The 26,478-nt window shown below is 47.7% G+C and overlaps 1 protein-coding gene and 1 pseudogene across 2 annotated transcripts in view; one reads left to right on the forward strand and one right to left on the reverse strand.

The window, feature by feature from the left end:
- LOC309537649 (uncharacterized protein) overlaps positions 1–7,914 on the forward strand; it is a gene marked incomplete at both ends in the record, with an annotated part of 243,324 nt that extends 235,410 nt beyond the window's left edge. Inside the window, one exon of the mRNA XM_082232541.1 lies at positions 7,874–7,914. Coding sequence (XP_082088667.1) covers positions 7,874–7,914 — 41 coding nt within the window. The remainder of the gene's footprint in view (positions 1–7,873) is intronic.
- LOC309537235 (free fatty acid receptor 3 pseudogene) lies at positions 208–25,517 on the reverse strand (annotated as a pseudogene). The gene is made up of 3 exons (XR_014224513.1): positions 25,226–25,517; positions 1,025–6,203; positions 208–487 (listed from the first exon to the last, which is right to left on the reverse strand). The product of XR_014224513.1 is annotated as a free fatty acid receptor 3 pseudogene (transcript).
- Positions 25,518–26,478: the final 961 nt, after the last annotated feature.

Genomic DNA, 26,478 nt, shown 5'->3' on the forward strand with positions numbered 1-26,478 from the left:
GCCAAGGGAGCTGGCGTACAGCTTCTGGGTCACGTGGCCAGCATGACTAAGTCGCTTCTGGTGAACCAGAGCAGTGCATGGAAATGCCGTTTACCTTCCCACCAGAGTGGTACCTATTTATCTACTTGCACTTTGACATGGTTTCGAACTGCTAGGTTGGCAGGAGCAGGGACCGAGCAACGGGAGCTCACCCCATTGTGGGGATTCAAACCGCCAACCTTCTGATCAGCAAGTCCTAGGCTCTGTGGTTTAACCCACAGCGCCGCCTGTGTCCCTACAAGTTACTGTGCACACACACACATTCCATCCAGGCAAGTGAGGGGCATTATCACAGTTCAATGACATGCTGTAGCCAGACAAAAACACTCAAGGATGGTGTGAAGCAGGGCTGGTGAAGGGTTTGACCTAGAGAGGAGGCATGGCCTAGGGAGAGTTCTGAGAGCCAGAAAGAGAGGTGTGGAGGGCCACAGCCTCCAGGCCTCCACACCTCCATAGGCGCCGACTCCATGGGGCCTGAGGGGGCTCGAGCCCCCTCAAAAAAAATTTTTGGGGGCTCAGCCCCCCCAATAATCTCGGGCGCCCTTCCAGCAGAGCGCCGCCGCCGTCCCCCGCCTCCTCCCCACCTGCTCCCTCGCCAGCCAGCCAGCCAGCCAGCCGCGCGCCCTAGTCGGAGAGCCCCGGCCGTCCCCCGTGAGATTAGGGAATCCCCGGGGGCGGGGGCTCCTGCCTCGCTGCTTCGCAGCACCACCGCCACTGCCAAGGCACTGCCGGGGGGAATTTCCTTCCTCCTGGCGGTTTCAGCGGTTTAGGGCCGGAGCGGAGGGGGCTCGCCCTCTCTTCTCCGGCTAGCCCCACGTTTCCCGCATATCAGCTGTTCCGGAGCTGATTAATAGGCGCAGCACGCTCTCCCCTATTCGCTCACGAGGAGGCGGCGCCACTTTATTTGCATATTCATGAGCTTATTTATTATTCATGAGCTTTCCCCCCCCCCCAATATTTTTTATAAGTCTGCGTCCCTGCACACCTCTGTTTCAAAGTGCAAACTGTCACACCAAGTATCCCTAACTGTGGTCCCTCCTCATGTCTATCTGTGTAGCAGATGTAGGCAGCTGGCTCCCTCTCCATCCCTGGGGTGCCTATGCCTTTTTCTATTTCCAGAGAGAACAGTACAGCCTTTATCACATTACCATCTCATCTAAGAGCTACAAGTGCTTTGCAAACATCAGCTAATTGCATTTTCTTAACCTCCCCCTGGAGGTTGCGACAGCTGAATTGTGTGTGTACAATGGGAGAGAGGCTCAGGAAGAGAGGAGAGATAAAGGGAATCAATGAACCTAGAAATCATCCCTCTTCTCTCTTCACCCACCCTTGTTCCATCCTTCACCTTTGGTCACTTCTATCGGTTTCCAGGTGTAAAGGAAGAAAGCCAGGAGGATCAGGCCACAAGCTCCCCCCCCCTTGCCCTGGTTCCAGCCGGTTCCATCCAAACAGACTGCCTTAAATGCAATTTAAAGAAACAAATTTAAAAAGAGGAAATACCACCACCCCCGATATTCACCCTCTGATGTGCTTATGCATCACTCCCTGAGCCACTCTGCATCACCATGAAAGGGTTATGATCTCTAGGATAATAAATATTTGGCTTCCAAAGGCTGTTTTCCAAAGGTCTCTCTGTGTGTCAACCTCTTTAGTCTGTCACTTCTCTCCTGGCTCAGCGGTGCCTGTCAAATCACTACAGCTTGGTTCTCAAACGCCTTGGCACTCAAACAACTTGGAACCCCACCACTGCAAACCGGGGAGTAAGTGTTCCGGTTTGCAAACTTTTTTTGGAAGCCGAACCTCCTCCATTTTGAGTGTTATGCTTCCGATTTGAGTGCCACACTTCTGTTTTGAGTGTTACGTTGAGGTCTGTTTTTTGCTATTTATTTTGTTTTTGTTTTATTATTTATTATTATTATATTATTAGTTTTGTTTTTGCAACCCTTTTTGTTTTGTTTTTGTGACTGTGTGGAACCCAGTTCAGCTACTGATTGATGGATTGATTGATTGATTGATTGTGTGACTGCAGTACATTGTTTATTGCTTTCATTTTATGGATCAATGGACTTATTAGATAGTAAAATTCATGTTAAATTGATGTTTTAGGGGTTGTTTTTAAAAGTCTGGAATGGACTAATCCATTTTGCATTACTTTCAATGGGAAAGCGCACCTTGGTTTTGGAACGCTTTGCTTTTGGAACGGACTTCCGGAACAGATAAAGTTTGACAACCAAAGGTACCACTGTAATTAGGTACTTCGAACTTCAGGGGAAGCAGAGATATATCCCCGTGAGCTAAATCTCTCCAAGCCTGATCCAGCCCTTACAGCTCATCAGTCTGGCTGATTATACTGTTAAGAGGGAGAGAGACCACTCATCCTCTGGTTTGCTCTGGCAGGTTTGCCACTGCTGTTTGTGCCGCAAGATCAGATTCAGTTTGATAAGCTGAAGCAGGGCTTTCTTGGTGGTGTCCTCCAAACTGTAGAACTCCTTCCTGAAGGATACAGTTAACCCCATCAGTTCTGGCTTTTAAGGAGGCCTTGAAAAAAAATTGGCTTTGAGCTGGGATGTTTTTGGGGTCATTATTTATTTGTTTTATAAAGGAGACCCACATTATTACAATAAAAAGTAACGCTCTTAAGCACAAACACAGCAAATACAGGTTCCCTTATGGGACAATGGTTGGTGGACCTCCAGCATTTGCAACCTGAGGCAGCTGCCTCACTCTGCCTAATGGTAGAGCAGTCCTGTTCTTTATCCATCTTTTACCCCTGGTCCTCACCATGGCTTATGTGAACCTAGCACAGTAGCTTAGCAATGGTTGAGTAACTATTAACCAAGGGTTGTATTTGGTTCATAAAGTTCCTTTTACATGTAAACCTGGCCGTTTCACTGAACAATGGTTAAGGAGCTATCACTGCCCCCAAAACAACAGAGCCATGAGTGAGAAGCAGCAAAAGTTTCAAAAAGCTCTCAAAGCTTGCTGGTCATGTTTGGTTTTTTTTAATAATAATCCATGTCTGCTTTAGCTATGGTTTATTAATTATGGTTAACATTAACCATCAGTCCTTGTGGATGTAATCCACTGGGAGCAGTCAAATACAACATTCTTTGTTTTCCTAGAGAAGACATGCGGGGGAATGTTTGGTCCAGCCAGTCAAAAACTTCCTATTTCCTCCTGACTGGAGCATCCTTCCTTTGCATGTGACTAGATGTGGGCGTGACCTTACCTGTCCAGGTAACAAAAGGACAAGGCATGCTACCACTCTGTCTCTTTTCCATCTTCCTTTCGCCAGTCTGCAGTCACTGGAAATAACTCCCCCCCCCCAAATATGGGGTAGATCCACATGTACATATTTGTAACTAAGTCTGTCTTCAGGGATCCAACTGTGAACTGAATGTGAGTAAACTTCTTTTAGTGACTTTAAATAAGATTGTCATGTCTTTATTCTTTTAAGAGGGATAAAAGGGAACTTATCAGGAGCATACAATTCAATGCTGAATTGTATGATAGTAAGAGGCTTACACAAGCCTGCAACCAGCTATCTTCTGCATGTTAGAAGGGGAAAGTAAACTCTGCTAAGTACAGGGACTTGCTAGCACAAGTTAGGAAGGATATTAATAAACAATATATCCTCTCCTGCCACCCTGAGCATTCCCACACTCCTTAGCAACTCCTGCTTGTGTTACACGGGTTCACTGCATCTTGCCACTTCAAATTACTTGCATTCAGTAAAAAGGATGGGCTTCCTCGCATGTCCTCTGGGAGGTGTTAACAGGCCACATTGGGACCATCCTGGCTGCCCAGAGGGCCTCTTAGATTTCTCACACATCTTGAGAGCAGCTTCAAACATGACAAAAAATGAAAAAAAGAAAGTGCCAAGGCATGAACCGTAGAATCGTAGTTCCTCTTTTGGCACTGATGGGTTAACATGCAAAGTAGGCAATGTGCACTCAGGTCCTCCCACCCTCCTTGGGGAGATGTGCACCCTCCTTCTTTTGTGAAGTCACTTTCGATGGGATCTGGCCCCCCACCCATCCAACACGACCACACACAAACATGGAACATGATTCTCTACAGTTTTAACACTTGGCGTTCTTTGAGGCAGCGAACAGAGTCCTTGTTTCTTCAGAAAATCCTTTTCCAGAAATGAGTCTGAGTGCCGAAAAGCACATATATGCCCCTTCTCCAGCAGAGCAAGGAAAATAGGAGCTCAGTGTCACATCATCCCTTTTCTGGAAACAGTTGGAGAGTACGAGTCTCTGCCAGGCATCACCAAGCACCTCGCCCTGTTATGAGCCATCTCCACAATGCCGCTAGGAACATGTGGAGCAGCATCCAGGATATCAGGAGCTATGTGAACATTTCTCATGGAGCCTGATTTATTTGTCTCCTCCATAACTATCAGAGCAGTGCCTAGGGCAGGCATAGGTGAACTCGGCCCTCCAGATGTTTTGGGACTACAACTCCCATCATCCCTAGCTAACAGGACCAGTGGCCAGGGGTGATGGGAGTTGTAGTCCCAAAACATCTGGAGGGCCGAGTTCGCCTATGCCTGGCCTAGGACCTAGGACCACATTCACCACTGGCTGACTTTGGGGGAAACAGACAAGAAGAAAGACATGGGGGGAAGCTCATGGGTGGCATGGGAGCTCAATGGATGGAGAAGGCAGAGCCCCATGCCTTGTAGAGCTCATGACAGTGGTGCCTAGAGTCAGAATGAGCTTGTATCCCACATGCACTCACCAAATTAAACTTATTTTCTTCAAAACATATTCAAAATAAAACTGGAGGGAAGTGCCTCTCACCCATCGCTACTTCTAGGCTTCAAGAACCAAGAGGGGAGAAGCTTAATTGGTAGAGCATGAGACCCTTAATCTCGGGGTTGCAGGTTCGAGACCCATGTTGGGCAAAAGATTCCTGCATTGCAAGGGGTTAGACTAGATGTCCAACTCTACAATTTCATGATTCCTCAAACCAGCGTGGAAAAGGACTTATGGAGCTTCTCTGGACACAGTCCAGCTGGCCTCAGAGGTGCAGAAACTGTAGAGGTGCATGATACTGAGATTTCCATTTTGGGGGCCTGGAGCCATTTCTGTCAGACTTAAAGCAAATGTTGTAGTATCTGCTTGACCCACAAAGAAAGTCTCAGTCTCTGGGCATGTCCATAGATGTAGATGGTCATAACCTGGAACAGCAAACTGGCTCCTGGGGACCTGCTCGCCCCTGTTTTTCACTCTCTCTATAGAACACCTTGCGGATCACTGAAGGCAAGGCACAGACCCTCTCTACTCGGGTCAGGAAGCTCCAGCATGAACGTTGCACTGCAGAGGAAGAAAAGTAGAAGATGACTGGATCCAAGCTGGCATTGAAGGTGCTGAGGAGCAAGGCCTCATCCCTCCACCGTGGATCTTCCCATTGGATGAAGCCCACCACGTGGGAGATGTTGTAAGGCGAGAAGCAGACAATGAAGACGGCTAACGTGGCCGACACCAGCCCCACGGCTCGCTGCTTTTTGCTCCTGCGGATGTGCGGCGAGGAGATCACGATCCTCATGAAGCCGAAGTAGCAGAAGCAAGTGAGCAAGGACGGGACCAGGAAAAGGACGATGCCAAGCTCCAGGCGGACGGGGAGCAGGATGGCGAGCTGGACATCTGTGAAGTTCTTGTAGCAGTTCTTATGGGAGCCGTTGTCTGGCTCTGTGTTGTTGTATGGCGGAAGCTCGGTGATGTACACAATGCTGCAATGGGCAAAGGAGCAGGCCCAGAGGCCTAGGCTGGCCACAGCCGCGTAGGTCGAATGGCGCCTCAGCTTGTAGTGGATGGGGTAGGCCACGCCCAGGTAGCGCTCCACGCTCACCGCCGTGAGGAAGAGGGTGCTGGAGTAGATGGTGCTGAAGTAGAAGAGGCCGCTGAGGGGACATAGGGGAGCGGGGAGAGGCCACTGCCCAGCAACTGCCTCTGCCACCTTGAAGGGCAGGAAAGCCAGGAAGCAGAGGTCAGAAACAGTGAGGTTGAGGAGAAGGACACAGTTGGGCGTGGCCTTGGTCTTCAGCTTTTTGATGAGGGCATACAGGGCCAGAAGGTTGGTGGGAAAGCCCGTCAGGATGGTGAGCAGGTAGATGGAGAGGTAAACACCAGAAGGCATGCCAGATGCTTTTTCACCTGTGTGGGGAGATAAGGTGTGTGAGAGAAGCCGTTTGTAAGGAGAATAAAAGAGGAGGGAAAATAAATCTGATGCTGAGTGGTTGCCCTCAAACATTTCCTTTTTAAAAATGTCATTGTGGAAGTTCATCAGCATTTTAGTGCAAATTCCTAATACGCACATATATAGATAACAATGGCACATTTTTGCAAAACAGCTTTCCTTTCCATAATGGGTTTTGGTCTGCTGTTTTCACTAATGGGTGCATTCTTATGCACACCTCGCCTGAGTATATGCAGTGCTATTTTTCTAGAAAAAGAGGTGCCAGAACTCATCGTGAACACCTCTCTCAGTCTCTTAGAATGACAATGGCGCCCACATGAGAGGTGCTGGAACTGAGTTTCGGCAAGTTCCAGCTTTATACATATGAGTTGGGTAGAGAACAGTATCTCAAAATACAGAGACTGGCAAATTTCAAAGGATGCTGTGTTTGCTCAGGTATTATTTCAGAAAGTGCAAATTAGGTAGGTTTGCCTTCAAATGGGAACTGGATTTATTCCCTCTCTCTCTCTCTCTCACACACACACACACAGAGAGAGAGAGAGAGAGAGAGAGAGAGAGAGAGGTTGTGGATAAGACCTGAGATGTATCTGAAGGTTGCTGAGACAAGATGGCAACCAGAGCATCTGCTTCTCTGTTTGCTTTGCAAACCATTTTTAATCCACCCTCTGAATTTACCCCCCACAGCGGTCCTGTGTAAGGCAGACGAGATGTAATCCAGCCAGGGACTGGAAGTCAGCCAAGAAGAGGTGAAGAAAGTTTATTTATTTTTCATTTGCTTTGCAATACATGTGAGCCAGGGAGAAATTGAGAGGGCAGCCAATCAAACCCAACATTTATTTGTCAGCCTTGGTAGGTCTGGAGCCAATCTTTCTGTGCCAGCCTATTCCAATCTCCTGGTTCTGGAGTTTTCTGCTGTGAATAACACATGCCTGGTTTATTCTCTGTCTTTAAGGTCCCCATCTGCACCATGCATTTAAGGCAGTATCATACCATTTTAAACAGACGTAGCTTCCCTCAAAGGGTGCTGAGAGCTGTAGGAGACCCCTATCAGAGGGCTACAGTTCTCAAAGTTCCATTTTTTACATTACTCTGGGAATTGTCACTCTCTGAGGGCAATAGGGGTCTGCAGACAACACTCAGCATCCCTAATTCACTACATTCCCAGGATTTTTTTTGGGGGGGCAGGGAGTTTTGACTGTTTAAATTGTTATCAATGTGTCTGTGGTGCAGAGTGCCTTCAGCTTCTGCTTGTGGCCCACCCCTGTCTGAACAGGGATAGCCTACCTTCTGTTGTCTGTGATCTGGTAACCTAAAGGTTTGTTGTTGTTTAGTCGTTTAGTCGTGTCCGACTCTTTGTGACCCCATGGACCAGAGCACGCCAGGCACTCCTGTCTTCCACTGCCTCCCGCAGTTTGGTCAAACTCATGCTGGTAGCTTCAAGAACACTGTCCAACCATCTCGTCCTCTTTTGTCTCCTTCTCCTTGTGCCCTCAATCTTTCCCAACATCAGGGTCTTTTCCAGGGAGTCTTCTTTTCTCATGAGGTAGCCAAGGTATTGGAGCCTCAGCTTCAGGATCTGTCCTTCCAGTGAGGTTAGATTGGTGCAATGTGTGGGTCTGTCCTGAAGATGGTTTGGAAACTTCAGCTGGTGCAGAATTTGGCAGCTAGGTCACTCATCAGGGCAAGATGGTTTGAGCATATTACACCGATCCTGGCCTGACTGCTTTGGCTGCCAATTAGTTCCCGGGCCCAATTCAAAATGCTGGTTTTGACCTATAAAGCCTTAAATGGCTCAGGACCAAAATATCTCAAGGACCGCCTCTCTACCTATGAAGCAACTCAGACCCGCAATCATCATCTGAGGCCCTTCATCGTGAGCATCCTCCTTGTGAGGTCTGGGGGGTGGCAGTACTATAACAGGCCTTTTCTGCACTGGCTCCCTGATGTGGAATGCGCTCACCAGGGAAGCTCACCTGGTGCCTTCATTATGTATAGTTTAGATGCCAGCCAAAGGCATTCCACTTCTTCTAGACCTTTGGCTAATTAAACTGCCTATGGCCTTTTAAACTGTTGAGGGTGTCTTGGTTTTGTTTGTTACTGTGGTATGTATTTCTGTGTCTTTATATGATAAAGTGCCTTGGGGTCTTTGGATGAAGAGTGTTATAGAAATAATAATAATAAATAAATAAACAAATAAAGTGCAGATGGGGCTACACTGGTGGAATCTACACACATATTTTTTAAAAAACGTTGTGAAAAAGCCTGTTAAAAATATTTTGAAAAATGCATTGCATTTTGCATAGCTCACTTTCGCCATCTAGTGTCCCACTTGTATATTGCACTTCACAACACATTTAAAATGTTTTATTTGCAGCTGTATAGCTGACTCCACTCTTGTTGTTCCTAATGGCTGCTTTAAGGTTTGTTGTTGTTTTTTTTACAACCAAGTGGCATGTAAATTCTGTGAAATAAATAGAATGGAATGGAATGGGCTGGTGCCTCTGCCTCCTTCTTTTCATTTTTCTCCTCCCCAAGTCTGGAAGCCCAGCAGTTTAGGGGTATTAAAACTGCACTTCTTCTCTGCATTGATTTTACATGCCATGGTGGCTGAAGGTTATCCAAGCGAGGTCTGAGGAAACCTTGCTCTGAGAGGAGATGCCAGAGCATCTATAAAACTCCCAGGCTTCGCTCCTTACCATATTCCTCCCTGTTTTCTCAGTTCTGCACTGGGGCCTGAACTGGCTCCTTCAAGGGATGCGCACAAGGACATTCTTCATTCCTAGGGCCTCATAAAAACCAGCACCATAAAAAGCAGAAGGAGCAAGTGAAGCTCTACATTGGAAACAAGGGTGGGAAGAGGCCAGCAGTGCCTCCTATTTGCCAAGCAGCCACTGTAGTGGCAGCATTGGGGGGGGGGTGCTGCCAAGGAGGAAGCAGATCTGGCTTCCAAAGTACGCGACATAGCTGTCATGGCCACCGTGGCAGCAACAAGCAATACATTTCATGAAGGCTACTTCTGCTGCCCCTGTGGATCCTGCAGTCACCTCACCTTGCCTTGTGGATGTGCCAGCCCTGTGTGTAAGAAGGGATAGCTTCTTACAGCTTAGCATGGAGCCACAGATGCCACTGCTTCAGTGCCGGATTTACGTGTAAGCTAAACAAGCTATAGCTTCGGGCCCCACTCTGTCTCGCCCCCCCCCCAAAAAAATGTAAAGGTGAAATAAAACTGGATGTACATTTCCAAAATGTAAGATTAAAATAAAACCTACATACAGCAACCATATTTTGCGTTGTGTAGGCTCCTATGATGTAAGTAATGGGCCCCCAATCATTTTAAGTTAGAGCTTAATAATTGTTTCACTGTTAATAAACTTCTTCTTAATGGGATTTCACTATTAATATACTTCTTAATTGTATTTTGGTTCAACAATTACTTTGATAAAATACATATTTTGTGATGTGCAAATGGCTTTAGATACCTATTAGGTCCATAAATTACCATATAGCATATATTCAACACAAAAAATAGCGACCATTTGTTGTTGACAAAGGACAGCTGGACATATAAAGGGCCCCATTACCTTCAGTAGATTAGGGCCTCATCAAACCGAAAACCAGGCTTCCTGTGTTCCTAAACGATAATTTGGGGTAAGTGTCACAGGAGAAGACGATGCATTCCTACAAATGACTGGTAGGAATTCTTTAGCATCACACCCAATTCCCCATCTCTATTACTAGGGTGTTACTTTATTCTCTCTCTCTCTCTCTCTCTCTCTCTCTCTCTCTCTCTGTGCCAACTGCAAGAATCAGCTCATTCCGGAGTTGGCTTTGATCTACAACAATCTCTTCCAGCCTGGCAGCATCCCCAGAAAAGGTCAACAGGCACTTTTGGTTTACAAAGCCTGCAGCCATGTGTTTGGACAGAGTGATATGGGCACTGGTCCAGCGCCAGCCTGCTGGCATAAACCATCCTGGCACACTTGGCACCATGCCCTGGGCAATCATTGGCTTTCCCCCCCTTCCCATCTTCTTTTTGCCCCTCCTGGCAGTCTGTGCTGGCGAAAGGTCCGTTCCTAAGAAGGATCAAGGCCATGAGGTAAAGGGAAAAACAGGAGGAGGAGGAGTAATAATAACAATTTTATTATTTATACACCACCCATCTGGGTAGGCCTCAGCCTGGCAAATACTATTCCCCATGGACAGGGGCGCTGACTTGGGCCCCACACTGTGGGCGCCCAATGCCCACTGTGGGTGTCATGATGGCGCAGTGAGCGACCTCCAGCGCCGCAGTGATGACAACAGGATGGTGCCTGTTCTTCCGTGGAGGTGGCTGACATTGTTTTCGGAGGTGGACATGCAGTGGTGGCAGTGGGGGGCATGTGGTAGTGGCTGCAGCATGTGGAGTGAAGGCAGCACTTGGCCTCAGAGGGCCTTCAGAGGCTGAAGTTGTCTCACGACAGGGCCAGCCCTACAGGCCAAAGATTCCAGGAAACCCACAAGTGGCACATGAGCACAGCTGCCCTTCATACCTGTTGGCTCTCTTCACCTGAGGCTCGGTGGCACAATGCCCATGTGAGCATGGGCAACACAGGGTGAAATGCAAGATCCCCACACTTTTGTTCTCACAACAACAAGCCTGTGAGGTGGGTGAGGCTGAGAGCCAGTGACTGGTCCAGGCACACACAGCAAGGTTTGTGGCTGAGCAGGAAATGTTCTTGTCGCTATGCTAACCCACTCGACTCTAGAAAGGGAGATGAATTTCTCAGATTAACATTGTGAGTTCCAGCAGCAGGAGAAGCAGCACCTGCATTGGTCGCTTGGCAGAAGTGCTTAGCCAGTATGACTCTCTGGACAGACTGGTGAGCAGCAGATGGCCGGACTCACTGCACTGTTTGTCCCAGGCTAGGGAATGGGATCAGAACGGCAACTTTAAGACGAAAATGAGAGATAGGGGAAATATTTGGAGCTGTCTGTAAACAAGGTCAATAAACCCTTTGAGCAAGCACAAGGATGGATGGGGGTCGTTGTGGTGGCAGGGGAGGACACACACATAACCATTTTCCATAACAAATGCTGGCCCCCAAACAGTGGCGTGGGGCCTGCCTGGACTCCAGAGGAAACTGTTTTCCATCTCAGAACTGCTGTTTGCTTTGGAAATGGGAGCTCTGAATCTTGCAGATTTTCGCACGGGTTATTTCTCTCTGTTCTTTCGCTTGTTTACAGAGTGGACGCTTGCGAAAGCCACTTTGAGAGACACAAAGGAGCTGCCACTTCTATGAAAGCGACCCGTCTGAGACTCGGTGACACATGGCAGACCTCTTTATTTTCTTCTTCTAGGGGCAATGTATAGGGTAGCTCAAACAAACTTCCTACACATAGGAGTAGGCCTATCTTTTGCCTTTCACTCTCACTGTGGACAGATCCACAGTATAAATCTGTAGTTTCTTCCTCCCAGAGATGCAGTTCTCAGCACCCTTGACAAACTACATTTCCCAGGATTCTTTGGGGGGAGTTGTGTGCTTTAAATGTGTGCTGGGTGTGCATGGTGTGGATCTGCCCTTTCTCACACTCACTCACTCACTTTCTTTCCATCTCTGCAGCTGTCTCTTAATATCTGAGCATTGAGTTTTTAGATTCAGATCAGAACCACAGTGCTGGGGTATGGTGGTTGACCTCCACCGAGGGATGAGGGAGAAATTTGATTCTGTTTGCATAAAGGGCAAATCTATGTAATTGGCATTTTCCAAGCAGCATGCAAACCAAAACACAGTCTGCCTTCAAAATTCACTCCTCCGAAGTTTGAAATGCACAAACAATGTGCATTTTATAAACACAGTTGTACATATATTCCACCATTCTGGTGAACCACATAAAAAGGGGTGCAAGGAAGCACAGGATTCCAGTTGCAAAGAATACTGGCTTGCTTTTTAAGGCAGGTTTCTAATCCTTGTGGACAAAGATGTACTGAAAAGCATGTGCAAAATGCTTGCTGAAATCTTAGAGGACAGAAGGGGTGAAATCAATAAGATTTATTTTCCGTGACTGGGTTACTGTCTCTGTGCTCTACTTTGCATGACTGTGCCCTAATTTGCTCAATTAATTTCTATACCACCCTTCATTAAAAATCACAGTTCAAAGCATAAAGCAATAAAATAACAATGTTATCAGACAGTAAGGCACACAGTCAAATACAATAAAACTTCAATACAACAGCCTCTGTATAAAGCAGCAGGGAGACAAACTGTTCTGCAAACATCCTACCATATGAAATATTAATACAAAATGGTTCTGGAGATATCAGGAGGTTCCCCACCCACCCAAGCCCAAGTGAACAGGGGAGTGAATTCCTTGTGATGACAAGCTTGAGAGGCAGAGAGAGCCTGGGCTGTAGTCCAGAGAAAGATAGACCTATAAGAAGACACCTTGAATCCCTGTTCAGCCATAAAGCTCAAGGGCTGACCCATCCTTCCCCAACCAGGTGCCTTCCAGAGGTTGCTGAACATCCAACTCCCATCAGGCCCAGCCATCATGGCCAACGTTCATTAATGATGGAAGCTATAGTCCAAACCTTGCAGATTTCTGATTCACCATTGGCCCAATTCAGATAGACCATTGGCCCAATTCAGCAAGCTCTTCTCATGCTCTTAGGAAAGCTGTTAGAGGAGAAAGAAGTACCGTAATGTGAAAGAAAGAGGGAGGAGGAACGGAAGAACTTGGCAGCTGGGTGAGTGGGGGAGAAGTAGCAATTTGAATGTGCAAGGAGAATGGGAGAAGAAATTACACGGCAGGGGTAAAAATACTTTTAAGGGGAAAATGTAAAAGCAAAAAAGCCTTCTTCGCTTAGAGTCTCTGGATTTGCTTGACATGAAAAGACCAAGTCAAAATACCTCCGCAGAAAAAGAGCACACTTTTCTTGAGGAAAATGGAACTCAGGATCTCCGTGCAAGGAAATCACCGCAGCAAAGAATTTAGCAATGTTTTCAAAGGTGGATCAGGCTGTCAGCAGGAAAGGATGCCAAGCTCTTCCGCCACCTGCCACCATTTTGTGATTGTCTCTGCCCCTGCACCACCATTTTGTGACTGGTAGGCCTTGGTAACTTTCAGCTATCTCAAGAGGACCCTGAGAACCCCTGCCTGTTAGCCTTCCAGGCATTTAAAGACTGCTATAATGCCTTCAATGACATCATCAATGACTTTTCTTGTTTTCATTGCATTTGTTAAAAAAATTGTGTTGTTTTTCGGGCATCTGTTAATCCCGCTTTTGTGTTTTAGTTCTCTTCTTATTTAATATTGAGATTCGGCCAAAATGACACAAGCTCATTTCCTAATACTACAGTTTAGCAACTCTGTGTAAAGTTCATTCAAATAAAACCCAAGTTACAAGTTGGCACACAATTTATTGCCCATAAATTGAAACAATCCAGCTGTTGACATAAGCTATCAGACATTGTTAATGGTTGTCCTGCTAAGAGATGCACCAGCCAATGGCAATAATAACATGCTATCGGAATAAGCTAATGAAATGCCCCCTGGAGTAGATGTTGATTGGTGGTAAGAGCTGCTGGGGTGTGTGTGTCTGATTCTTACGCACGCTGGACGGGGCTGTGGCATCATTGGGTGTGGAGCAAGGTTGGCACCAGGAAGGAAGGAAGGAAGAAATAATAATGGGGAAGCACCGAAGGGCCAAAGTGCATTGGGTGGAGATGGAGAGCCTCCCTCACACACGTTAGAAAGGAAGTGGGGGATACCCCTATATTTCACATTAAAGCTGAGCCAAAATTTCTCAGAAGACATTTCTGCCAGCAAGTTGTAGTGCAGCATACCTGCCAAGGGCTCCAGAAAAAAAGGGGGCAGAGATCACATTGAAAAAAGGCACACATTGTCATGGGACTTGCCCAGGAGCACGTCCCAGAAGACACATGTCCCAGTATTTCTGAAGAAGTTGGATGGTATGGTGCAGGGGTGGGAAACCTCCACCCCACAGGGCCATTTTCCCCAAACTACACCCATCTGTTAGCTGATGTCTCTTGTGACATCATCTGATGGGCAGAAGGGCAGGGTAAAAGTCTACCTTGGCAGCCTGTGCCTGTTCCCATGAATCAGCGATGGATAGCTCAGCTGGTAAAGCATGGGGCTCTTAATCTCAGGGTCGTGGGTTCAAGCCCCACATGGGGCAGAAAAAAGAAAAGGAAGATTCCTGTATCGCATGTGGTTGGACAAGATGATCCTTATAGCCCCTTCCAACTCTACAATTCTATGAAATGTGCAAGCCAAAAATATGTAGATCGGGAGAAAATCGCACTAAATTACCGATGAATTTCCATGGGGAATTTAAGGGAAACTGCAAATCTACCATATTTTTTGCTCTGTAAGACGCACCACAGCATAAGATGCACCTAGTTTTTGGAGGAGGAAAACAAGAAAAAAATATTCTGAATCTCAGAAGCCAGAACAGCAAGAGGGATCGCTGCACAGCGAAAGCAATGATCCCTCTTGCTGATCTGGCTTCTGGGATAGCTGTGCAGCCTGCATTTGCTCCATAAGATGCACACACATTTCCCCTTACTTTTTAGGAGGGAAAAAGTGAGTCGTATAGAGCAAAAAATACGGTATTTTGAGAACCAAATTTAAGGTTGGAAAAAATGAGAATCTAAGAGAATCCAAAATTTGGAGATTTGTTCATCTCCAGTACTGCCACCCATTATGAGGAATTCCTTTGCCCCAAGATCTTCCCAGGGTTTGGGGAACGGCTATCACTCAGTGGCAGAGCGTCTGCTCTACATGCAGAAGATCCCAGGTTCAATTTCCAAGTCGGGTTGTCCTCTTACTGAAACCCTGGAGAGCAGCTGCCGGTCAGAGAAGATAGTACTAAGCTAGATGAGTCAGTGGTGTGACTCAGTAGAAGGCAGCTTCCTATGTTCTATGACCTATGTTCTTCAGTGCCCTGGGAGCAGCCGTGGGGGTGGCAGGGGGCAGCTGGCGCATGGCATCACTTGCAGGCTTTGTTTCCCAGCCTAATTGCCACTTTCCTGGATACATCACCAAACCACCCTGTGCAAAAGGTCGTGAACAGCCAGGCCTGTTCCTTGAAATGATCCATCTGAGACAGCAAAGCTGTTGATGGAAGGAGATGAGCTCAAGAGGTGACGGAGATGAGATTATGCCAGATCAGACGGCAAATGGTTGCTGGTTGCGGCGGTTGTTCTGTGTTCTCATATCACTGGGGAGGAAGTGGCTGCAGATCTAACTCTATTGCTCCTGTCCCTGTTACGGTGAATAATAATAATAATAAGACCTTTCCGGACACTCAGTTGCATGGTTGAGTTGAATCACTCCTACGACATATGCTGGCTTTGATTAAGGAACTGCAGAACTGCAGGAAAAGTTGGAAATTCACTTCCAAGCCTAACAACCTCACTCTGTCTACTGGATCCCAGGGAGGACACAACATCAACTCGCTAAGGTCAATACCTAGAAGAGAAACTTGCTTGGGAAGACCACTCTACACTGTCTTGAATAGAAGGAGGGATTTGCTAAATGTGCAGCTCACCGGGAATTCATCCTGGAATTTGATCTCACAGTCAGGGCTGGTTTTAATTATAAAAAGCAGGAATTGTGCAACAGAGGAGGGGGAACTTTTTCTGCCAGAGGGCCGCATTGCATTCTGGGTGGCCTTGCAGGGGCCGCATGCTGATGGTGGGCAGGAACAAGCGCAAAGGTGGGTGGAGCAAGGAGTGTGAATTGTAGCTTTGTGCAGTAGGCTCACTCTGTATGCACACCAACTCCTCCCTATCCTCCATTGAGATAAGCAAGGAGTTATGTGTCCAGAGTTCAAAGACACATTATAACTAGGCAAAAGCACCCAAGACTGGAGATGGGATGTTTTCCTGGGGATAGGGGAGTAGATTATGCAACGAGAGGGTACCCATTTGAATTCTCATTCTACTTTGCTTCCCTCCACCCCACCCCACCGCTCCTTGCTTCCAGCAAGTTTGTCATAATTGGGCTCCTTCCCGATTCCCGGAAATTAAGGCTCAACTTTGTAAAAATATGTGAGCCAGGAAGTCAGATGGCCCCCTCGCCATTAGCTGTAATGATTCTCACTGACGTCTGGGGACCAACAACAGGCAGGCAATTAAAGGCCAATTTACTGCGGGACCTGATGGTGGCCTGACACTATTAGTGATGTCTGAATGGAAGCCAACTGGGCAGGACAATGCACAGGGCCGACCCAAGACATTTTGGCACCTGAGGCGAACCACAAAATGACACACTCCCAGTCAGGGAAAAGAGGGTGAGTGAAGAACAAGGGGAGAATAAATATCTCCATCAGAGACAAGCATGGAATAGATATCTACGTCTGGAAAAAGGGGCAAGGAATCGAATCAACCTTACCTGAATCAAAGTGGGAATCAAAAGCTGTTATGGGGGAGAAAGGAGCCCACGCTGAATTACAACTGGGTAGGGCAGAGCCCAAGAGACCAGCCCCTGCCATTTTCTCCCCAGGGGTGGGAGGAGATCAGCAGTTCCTCCCATTCACCAAGAGGCTGCTGTAGAGGTGGCATGGGGGCTGCTGCTGAAAGGGCAGCTGATTTGGCCTCCAAGGAGCATGCCACAGCCATTGCTGCCACCACACCACCACCAGCAGACAATGCATTCCTTGAAGGCCGGATCTGCTGCCCCTATGGATCCTGCTGGCTGAAGCGGTCTCCTCACCTTGCCTCATGGGTGGGCTGGCACCATCATTTTGACAATCGACCCTTGAAAAGCTTCTCCTGGGCCTATGGGAGAAAGGGAGGCACAGGGCTACTGATGGACAGAGCTTCGTAATAAAAGTGTGGAGACCCTGTGACCCACACACACAACCCAAAAAAGTTTCATATCAAAAATGGAATGCTCAATCCCTGCCAACTACACAAGAGTAGTTGGCAATGTTTAATCCAGTTTTGGCAAGATGCCTCCAGAGCGTCTGCTGTCCTGGGTGAGCCTACACTTTTCTGCCTCTGCCACCGCTGCCCTATCTCATTTGCCCTATCCCTCCAGAGCAAGTGAAAGTGTCTCCTCCACATTCTCATTTTGGTTGTAGCCAATGCTAGTCCTATACAGAGGAGACCCATTGAAACTAATGAACGTGGCTAACTTGGGCCTGTTCAGAAAAAAAGGCTCTGTTTTTGAACAGAGAGCACATTAAAGGGGGGCGGGGAGTGCTTGCTGGTTTATAGGGCTGGAGTGCTTTGTCAATGAATGTGTGATTTGACTTTAAGCCTAGATCATATTGGCATTCGACATCTGCAATATGTTTCCTGAGAAGTTCTCTTGTCGATTAATATCCCACCGGGGTGAGGCAACCCATGGGAAACATATGACACTCAGGATATTGGGGGCAGGGGGAGACGTATTGGGGGAGCCAGTCTGATCTGTGATTTCCTGTCCCAGCCAAGACCTACACAGAATCTAGGGCAGAAGAAACTTTTCAATTCCCCAGCCACTGATTGGGCCTTGATGGGGAGCCCTTTCCCCCACTAAACTTCCAGAATCCTCATCTGTAAACAACAATAGTTCTTTTGCAAGATGCCTAAACTACAGAAGCCTCATATGACAGCATGCGATGCCAAGCCATTTTGTTCCACCCACCCCAGATCTTTTAACCTCCTTGCTTTTGACCTAGAAGCACTGGCTACTTTTGCTCTGAGAACATGACGAAGGCGACAGGAAGATTTGCGCTTTGTTGACAGCGCCTCTTCCAGGGTCATTCATGCCATAGAACTGGGCTGTCAAGTCAAGACTCTTGCGCCTTGTTTTTGATGATATCATAGGAAGCCCTGGCTGGCTGGCTCCACAGAGGTGAATGTGCCTTGGAACATTATTGCCCCTCAGGGTTTGAATAGGCATTCTCTCATATCCTCCTTCGCTTAAATGTGATTGGCTGAGAAGTGCCTGTGGTTGCCAGGGCATGCTTGTTGTCTTTTGAGCTTCATAAGTGGGATCTGCAGCAAAATGTTGCAGTGTACTGCTCTTTAGGGTTCCTGACAGCCATAAAAAGCTTAAATCTGGCATAAGAAGAGCCATCTGAATGAGGCCAATGGTCTATCTAGCCCAGCATCTTGTTCTTACAGTGGACAGCCAGCTCACAAGCAGGACCTGAGCACAGCAGCGCTCTCCCTCCTTGCGATTCCCAGCACCTGGTATTCAGACACATGCTTGAGGAGATTTCACCCCTCCCATACCCAAGAATCTCCTGATCATCTCCTGGTGGTCTCTGCTGACTCTCCAGAGAGAAGGAGGCGTGTCCTGCCTATCTACTTATTCTGCCCAGCAACATATCTGTGTGTGAGAGAGAGAGTCAGTCAGTCAGTGTATCGGAGAGAGTGAGAGTGTTAGAGATTCTAGAGATAAGATTGCTGCTAAGAGCAGCTGCAGACTCTCAGTGTAGCATTGATTTATGCTTAGAATATTCAGCTCTGTATATAGTTTTGTATCATAGTTGTAGTTACAGAATAAAAGGAAGATATTTTACAGAGCTGCTCTCCGAGTGGTTTATACTCTGCAAGACTCTGCAAAACTCTGCTGCACAACGACTGTATTATTCAGACAGTGAATCCGGTGCTCTCAGCTCTAAGCTGTGAGTCCACAGCACCGTGACCTGTTCCTGTGGGAAAAGGAGGTCTCTGGCGGTGCTACCCAGCTCGCCTAGCACAGTCGGGGTTGAGGTGCAAGAGTCCAGTTGGTGCACTGGCTCTAGGGCGATGCTGACAATGCTTTCTGTGACAGTGGAGGATCTTCATTGGTTCCCAGTACATTTCCAATCACAATTCAAAGTGTTGGTGCTGACTTTTAAAGCCCTAAATGGCCTCGGTCCTGTATACCTGAAGGAGCGTCTCCACCCCCATCGTTCTGCCCGGACACTGAGGTCCAGCACCGAGGGCCTTCTGGCGGTTCCCTCACTGCGAGAAGTGAGGTTACAGGGAACCAGACAGAGGGAATTCTCGGTAGTGGCACTTGCCCCGTGGAACGCCCTCCCACCAGATGTCAAGGCAATAAAGAACTATTTTACTTTTAAAAGACAACTGAAGGCAGCCCTGTTTAGGGAAGTTTTTAATGTCTGATGCTGTATTGTTTTTAATATTTGGTTGGAAGCCGTCCAAAGTGGCTGGGGAAACCCAGCCAGATGGGCGGGGTATAAATAATATATCATCATCATCATCATCATGTCCATTGTGTTCAGTAGCCAGTGATAGCTTTATCCTCCGTGAATTTGCCTAATCCTCTTTTAAAGCCATCCAAGTTGGTGGCCATTCCATAGTTTAACCATGTGCTGTGGGAAGGAATGTTTTCTTTTGCCTGTCCTGTCCAGCAATCAGCTTCATAGGATGCCCACCATTTCTGGTGTTAGGAGAGAGGGAGAAAAAACTTTTCTCAAGCCCCTTTCCATGCATCATTTTATACACTTGTATCACGTTGCCACTTCATTGCCTCTTCTCTAAACTAAAACATCCTAAAGAGCTGCAACCGTTCCTCATTGGTGAGTTACTCCACCTCCCAGCAGCCCCTTCCCCTCACCAGTCAGTTTCCTCATAGTTCTCAGCTGGGAGTGCGTCTTTTTTGCAGGTAGGGGGCGTTCGCCAGGGTTTCAGACATTTGCCTTTCCCAACTCTGCATGGAGGTGGTGGGAACTGAACCTGGGACTTTGTGCCTGCAAAGTAGGCACTCTAACCACTGAAAAACAGCCTCTGTTTCACTCATGGCTGCGTGAACCCAAATACCCCACATTCTAATCCAAGGCCACATTCACACAATATATTTAAATTTTAGATCATTGTGCTACAGTCATGGCTTCCCTCAAAGGATTCTGGGAGCTGAAGTTTGAGGTGGGTGCTGAGAGCTGTTGTTAGGTGAAACCCCAAGTCCGCTCCCAGAGCTACAATTCCCAGAATTTCCTGGGAAGAGCGAACTGTTGGATAAACTCTGGGAATTGTAGTTTAGGGAGGTGTACAGGCCTGCTAACATCTCTCAGCAATCTACTGCTCCCAGAATCCTTTGAGTGAAGCCATGACTGTTCAAAGTGGTATCATTGTGCTTTAAATATATTGTGTGAATGTGGCCCAACAGTCCAACAGACAGTTCCCTATCTGGGATAGCCTACCTGGGAAAACCGTTTTTAACCTGTGGAAATTCTACAGAGCACAGCAAGCATACAGCTCTGGATGGGATAAAGTTGCGGGGAGGGGGGGCAGATGGCAAGTTGCCCAGTTATGCTTCCTAAGGCATGATGGGATTTGAGAATTGCAGAGGCTTTTCTGTTATACGCCAGCAAAAACAATGAGCTTGTCAGCAATCTTAACAAGATGGTCTTTAACCTCTGTCACTGGGTGATGGCAGACAGCCCTCCGAGCTAGAAAGTCTATTGCACGGTGCAGTTGTTCAGCTTCAAACATTACACACCACCTTTCTCCTCTGTACTGATATGATCACACACACCTGACAGCAGGCAGCTGAGCCCTGGCAATCTGGAGATCAGGGCTTGCTGCTTAGGCTAGAGCAGGCATGGCCAAACTTGGCCCTCCAGATGTTCTGGGACTACAATTCCCATCATCCCTGACCACTGGTCCTGTTAGCTAGGGGTGATGGGAGTTGTAGTCCCAAAACATCTGGAGACCCACCACCTTGCAAGGCAACCTGCTCCACTCTCAAACAACTCGTACCATTCAAGATCACCCCAGGAGCATGCGCAGTGTCACTTCCAAGTGTCACTCACGATGCAAAACCCTGCAGACTTAGGACAGAGGAGAACGCCTTCCAGTTCAAAGGCTATGGCTTTCCCACAAGCCTGAGTCACACCACTTCTCTTTTCAAGAAATCCAGTGCCAAATCCTTATATATAACCCCAGCTAAGATAAAAAAAAGATTTAGCAGCCTGATCCTATGCACATCATGGCGTGGCATTGTGTCACTAGCTCTGACGTCTTTTGAAGGGAATTAGGCCAATGCACAGAGGATCTGTCTGTCAACCCTGATTGCCAAAGAGGTCTGCAATACTCAGGGGCAGCTGGAACGGAAGCTAGGTGCCTGGTACCACCTTAAATTGAGCTCTGGCTTGGTTTGCCCTGGATAGAAACCTGGCTCCTGTGCACTTGCAGTGGTGAGATTACTTTGGTGTGTGACTTTTGCTGGGAAATAGACAACTGGAGTGCATTCCTGTTGATTCTGGTGGACCTCTTAGTGATGCTTCAGTACCATTATCAGCCACACTATCTTTCTGAACACGTGGCTGGGATGGAACTGCTTTGAAGCTGCTTTGGTCCCTCCTGGAAGGGGTGTGGGGGGGGAGGTGTGAAAAATTCCCTTCCCAGAGTAAGTCAACTGGCACAGGGCAGTCATTTATTTATTATTATTTTAATGCTATTGTTATCATTGTGAGAGCTGCACTGAGCTTGACACTGTTGTCGAGAAAGCTAAGTGCACATGTTAAACCAGTCAATCACTGGATATTATTATTAGTTACATCACATTTTTTCACATGAGAGCACGGCAGCAATTTTTGGCATCACAATCTTGCATGATTTTGCGCCACAATCTCACTTCAAAAAGCTTTTTTTCCCCTCCTGGGCTGCGAACTTGTGTGGCATTCCAAACCATGTGTTTCAGGACATCATGCTCTCATACAAGCACACGGGCCTGGAAAATTGCTTTTTAGGAGGCTGCAATCTCGCACAGGTTATGTGAGTCACCTGGGAGCATGGCCCAAAAGCTCAACAACTTTGTGGGGTTTCCTGGTTTTTACTTTTTGCAATATGGCAACCCTAGGATTGAGGAATATGGCAGAGCTGGTGCAATTAGTACCAAAATCGGGCCTCCACAACCGGTGACCCACCAAGCTGAACACAGTCCACTTCCCCAATGTGTTGTGGTCTGCCTTGTACTCAACAACCCCATCTTTCAGCTCTCCCAGGAAAACAAGCAAAACATCAGTTTGAATGACTTTCTAGCAGGCTATGGTTTGCGACTGATGAGCTGAGGCCAGCTTGGTGGTTCGTGTTACACAGGGATAGGCAACCACCATCCTTGTAAATGGTCCTTAATTTCGAAAAGAAAGGAGTCATCAGATGTCAATACCTGTCTCTAATCTTCCTTTCACAGTTTTGGGACACTCCTTAGTGGTTTGACAATTTCATCTGTTCTTACTTCATCTGTTCCAGGCATAACACTGAAAAACAGATGCCCGGGAAGAATCCTGGCATGAATTAAACCCTAGCCTTCCCTAAATCAGCTCAAGTGTGGACTTCTCTGGATTATAAATGGAGACGTTAAGAGTGCCTGGAATTCAGCCACCTCTGGGGGGAATACAACCTGGTTGCCATGTAAGGGGAATGGTGGAAACTGGGATGGCACTTGCCCACAAAATGGGGAAAGAAGACAGGAAGTTCATTTGCAGCTCCCTTGGGTGGCGAGAGACAGGAACCATGTGCTCTGCAGACACCTGAGGACTGCTTCACCTGCTGCATTAAGAGCTTGAGCTCATCACATCTGATCATGGCAAACCCATGGTTACTCATTCCTCTGAATACCATTTGCTGGGAATAAAAAGTGGGGGGAGTTGTTCTTGCACTCAGTTCTGTCTTGCAGGCTTCCTATAGGCATCTGGTTGGTCAGTGTGAGAACAAGATGCTGGAACAGATGTAACCTTTGGCCTAAACCAGAATGGCCCTTCTTATATTCTTATGTTAACTAGTTGTCATCGCTCCTTTAAAGTTCCATAGAGGCTGGGCTCCAACAGGTGTTATCCTGGGGCAGATGCCACAGGAGTCTGCATGTATTTTAGGGGTGAGGGCGGGAGTTAAATACTGAAAGAGGAGATCAGGGTCATCTCTCCTAGCAAAAATGAGAAGATAGTTCCTGTACATGGTGTCTCGGGTTCTACAAATGCTTGAACCTTACTCTTTTTTTTATATAAAAAAAAAAGGAAGGTGGGAAATCTGGGGATAATTCATCCAAAGGGAACAAGAACACTTCCTTGCTGCCACCATGCAAGCGCCAATGCCCTAGCCCAGGGGTCAGCAAACTTTTCCAGCAGGGAGCCGGTCCACTGCCCCTCAGACCTTGGGGGGGCAGACTATATTTGGGGGGGGGGTGAACAAATTCCTATGCCTCACAAATAACCCAGAGATGCAGTTTAAATAAAAGGACACATTCTACTCATGGAAAAACACACAGATTCCCAGACCATCCACGGGCCAGATTGAGAAGGCGATTGGGCTGGATCCGGCCCCTGGGCCTTAGTTTGCCTACCCATGCCCTAGGCCCTACGATCAGCAAGGATGCAAGCCACCAGGTCACCATTGCTGAAGGGCATTGTGGGAAATTTAAATGGCCACCTGCCGCTTGGCTCTGATGGCAGTTCTGACACTTTGCCAAGGATGCCATCAAACCTGGAGCCTCCATTGGAGGTTGAGAGTTTCAGAGGGACGTCTTCTGGAGGGGAAACCATGTATGTGGGTTACAGGAAACATAGAGTCTTACTGCATCTTAAAGGTGAACAAGTTTATTACGGCATATGTTTTTATGGGTCAGAGCATGCATAAAGCGATAACTTATAGGGTATAAATATCCTGGCTACATGCACAATAAGAAAAAATATTGCCCCCCAAACACCCGCAGTGTAAGAGTTAGATGGTTGGAGGAGTGCCAAAGTACTTATGCAGAGCCTGAATGAAAACAGAATCCAGTCAAATGAATCTAAGACTTAACTGGTATAGGCACAAGTCATCTATCTGCTAGTGACTAATGGGGTGCTCAGCAGTGAAAGCAAGCATGTCCAGAAAGGGAATTGCTCTCTGTTGTGAGCTTGCGACTTACAGGAATGGTTGAGAATGAGATCCAAGGATATAAATTCCTAGATGCTGGGATTCACTTAGGCACATGGACTTGGTATGCCTCTTGGCACCAGAGGCTGAAGCCAGCCTTCTCCAAGTTCTTGGGTGTTTGCAGCACATGTCGGAAGGGGCTCTACGCATGCTCCTCTGTGCTTGCAGAGAGCTTATGCACTGTGGGAAATGGAATCCCTGTTTTTGGAAGTCAATTTCACAGAAGGTATGTCATCCTTGGAGATGGAACTCCAGTAGTTGCTTCCTTCCCACCCCACCCCCTCCTGATATCACTTCTGGAAGTGTAGAATAGGCAACAGCTCTAGAGTTTCCAGCCAAGATCCCAAACCACCAGCCAACAAATCGTGCAAACTCAGCAGAGCTTTAGATGTGTGGCTTTTTGCACTGCAGGAAGCCCTGGGTTCAAATCCCCACTCAGCAGCAAAGCTTACTGCCTTGAATAAGCTTCTTCTACCTTTTTCTCCCAGGAGCTCAAGGTGGCGACATGGTTCTTCCCCCTGCCATCTGCCCTTTAATCTGCACAACGACCCTGTGAAGTAGGTTAGGCTGAGAGGCAGTGACTGGTCCCAGGCCACCCAGTGGGCTTCGTGGCTGAGTGGGGATTTGAACCTTGATCTCCCAGGTCCTAGTCTGACGCTCTAACCGCTACACCACACTGCCTCCAATAATTCTCATCTATCTGTATATGACTCAACCTCACAAGGTTGTTATGCAGATAATCCCCACTCCCGATACGCCATCTCTGAGCTTCTTGGACTGAAAGAGACAGATACCAAATGATAAATAAATGCCATGTGTATCTCTTGCCTTTCACAGGCAAAATCAGGACCCTTTTTCTTTTGCTCTCTTCCCAGCTGGCTCTGTAGCAGATTACAAAGATTTCTCTTTCTTTGTGGGGTGTGGGGTGGGAAATGCATACGTATTTGGAGGACAAGTTTTGGAGCACAAGTTTTGGAGGACCTGAATCAACAGCTGGTTACTCAGTTCTTGGTTTGTTAAGAGAATGGAGGATCAGAAATGCAGGAGAATCTTAGATATTAGAAATCAATCACTCAGCACCTCCCGAACATATATTTGACATCCACCTTAGCACTTACCTCCCTAGGTTGGGGAAACCGGACACCTGGGTCCCTTAAGGAAAGGAGGAAGGAAAACCTCTATTGCATCACCACCGCCCAGTCTTGTCCTCGGGATTTCTTTTGCAAGATTCTCTGCTCTGTAAATTTGGAGGTAGCAGATCCCTTGCTGGCTTCTCTTCGCTCGAGTCCTGGATCTCGCTCGCCGCTCCACCTGGACCCTTTGCATCCAACCGAAAAGTGTCCTAGCGGACCGCTTGGAAGACGTCTGACTCGCGAAGAGCCAGGGGGCGGGGCTGCCAAATGGGTGGGCGGGACTTCGAGGAGAGCCGTGGCGCGGGAGATGCTGAATGGGGCTTGCCAGGCGAGCGCCCGTGAGTGAGCGCGCCTCCCGATCCTCTTCGTGCTTACTCGGAAGTAACTCCCGGCACGATCAGCGTGCGAGGCCATCTTCCCAGGTAAGCAGATCCTGGAACCTTCCCGAGCCATGTCTGGAAAATGGGGCTGGGGAGGCAATCCTACCCGCGCACATCCTTGCTGCGAGTAAGCCTGCTGGGACTCAGCGGGAGTTACATCAGAGTAAACACGCAGAGGATCGGGCTGCAGGCCGCTGGGATGCAAACAGAAGGAGGAGGGAGAGGTCAACAGGCAATGGAAGGAAGCGATGTTCATCTTAAAGCAAAGAGGAACAAGATTAACACGATAACAACTGGCCGGCGAACTCTGACCAGGTGCATTTTTCCCTGGCGCGGGCTGAGCTATTCCTGATCCTCATCAGTTGGTCGTAGATGGATCATTACATTCACAGAAGTGGCTCTCCGAGGCTCCAGACAGCAGTTTTTCCAAATCCTACCTGAGTTGAACATGGGACCTTAAAGCATTTTGCCACTGACTACTCCTTTTGCCCAGAATCAGCAATAACGGAAGATGACGGCCCCATCTGCGCTATACTCTTAAAGCGGGATCTTTCAGTCTCATTTCTGTCCCTGAGACAGCCAGGTTGAAAGAGGTGTGCAGCGCAAGACGTGGTTTTACTGTCCAGACCAGCAAAACACCAGCTGGCTGGCAACCACTACATCCTTCATGATTTAAAAAGCATTGGCGCTTTCTCTGGGCGAGAACCTAGCAACCCCGCCTAGTGGTTAGGGCAGCCCTGCATAGCCAAATGAGCTCGGAATGGAGCGAGAGCTGCTTCTGGTTGCTTTAAGCAGCCCCTTGGTAACTCGGTCGAGCCGCGTTGACTCTTTCGCCCCTGTGCACCTGCTCCTCCTGTG

Source organism: Podarcis vaucheri (assembly GCF_965113315.1).
Source record: "Podarcis vaucheri genome assembly, chromosome: 7".
NCBI classification, from domain to species: domain Eukaryota; kingdom Metazoa; phylum Chordata; class Lepidosauria; order Squamata; family Lacertidae; genus Podarcis; species Podarcis vaucheri.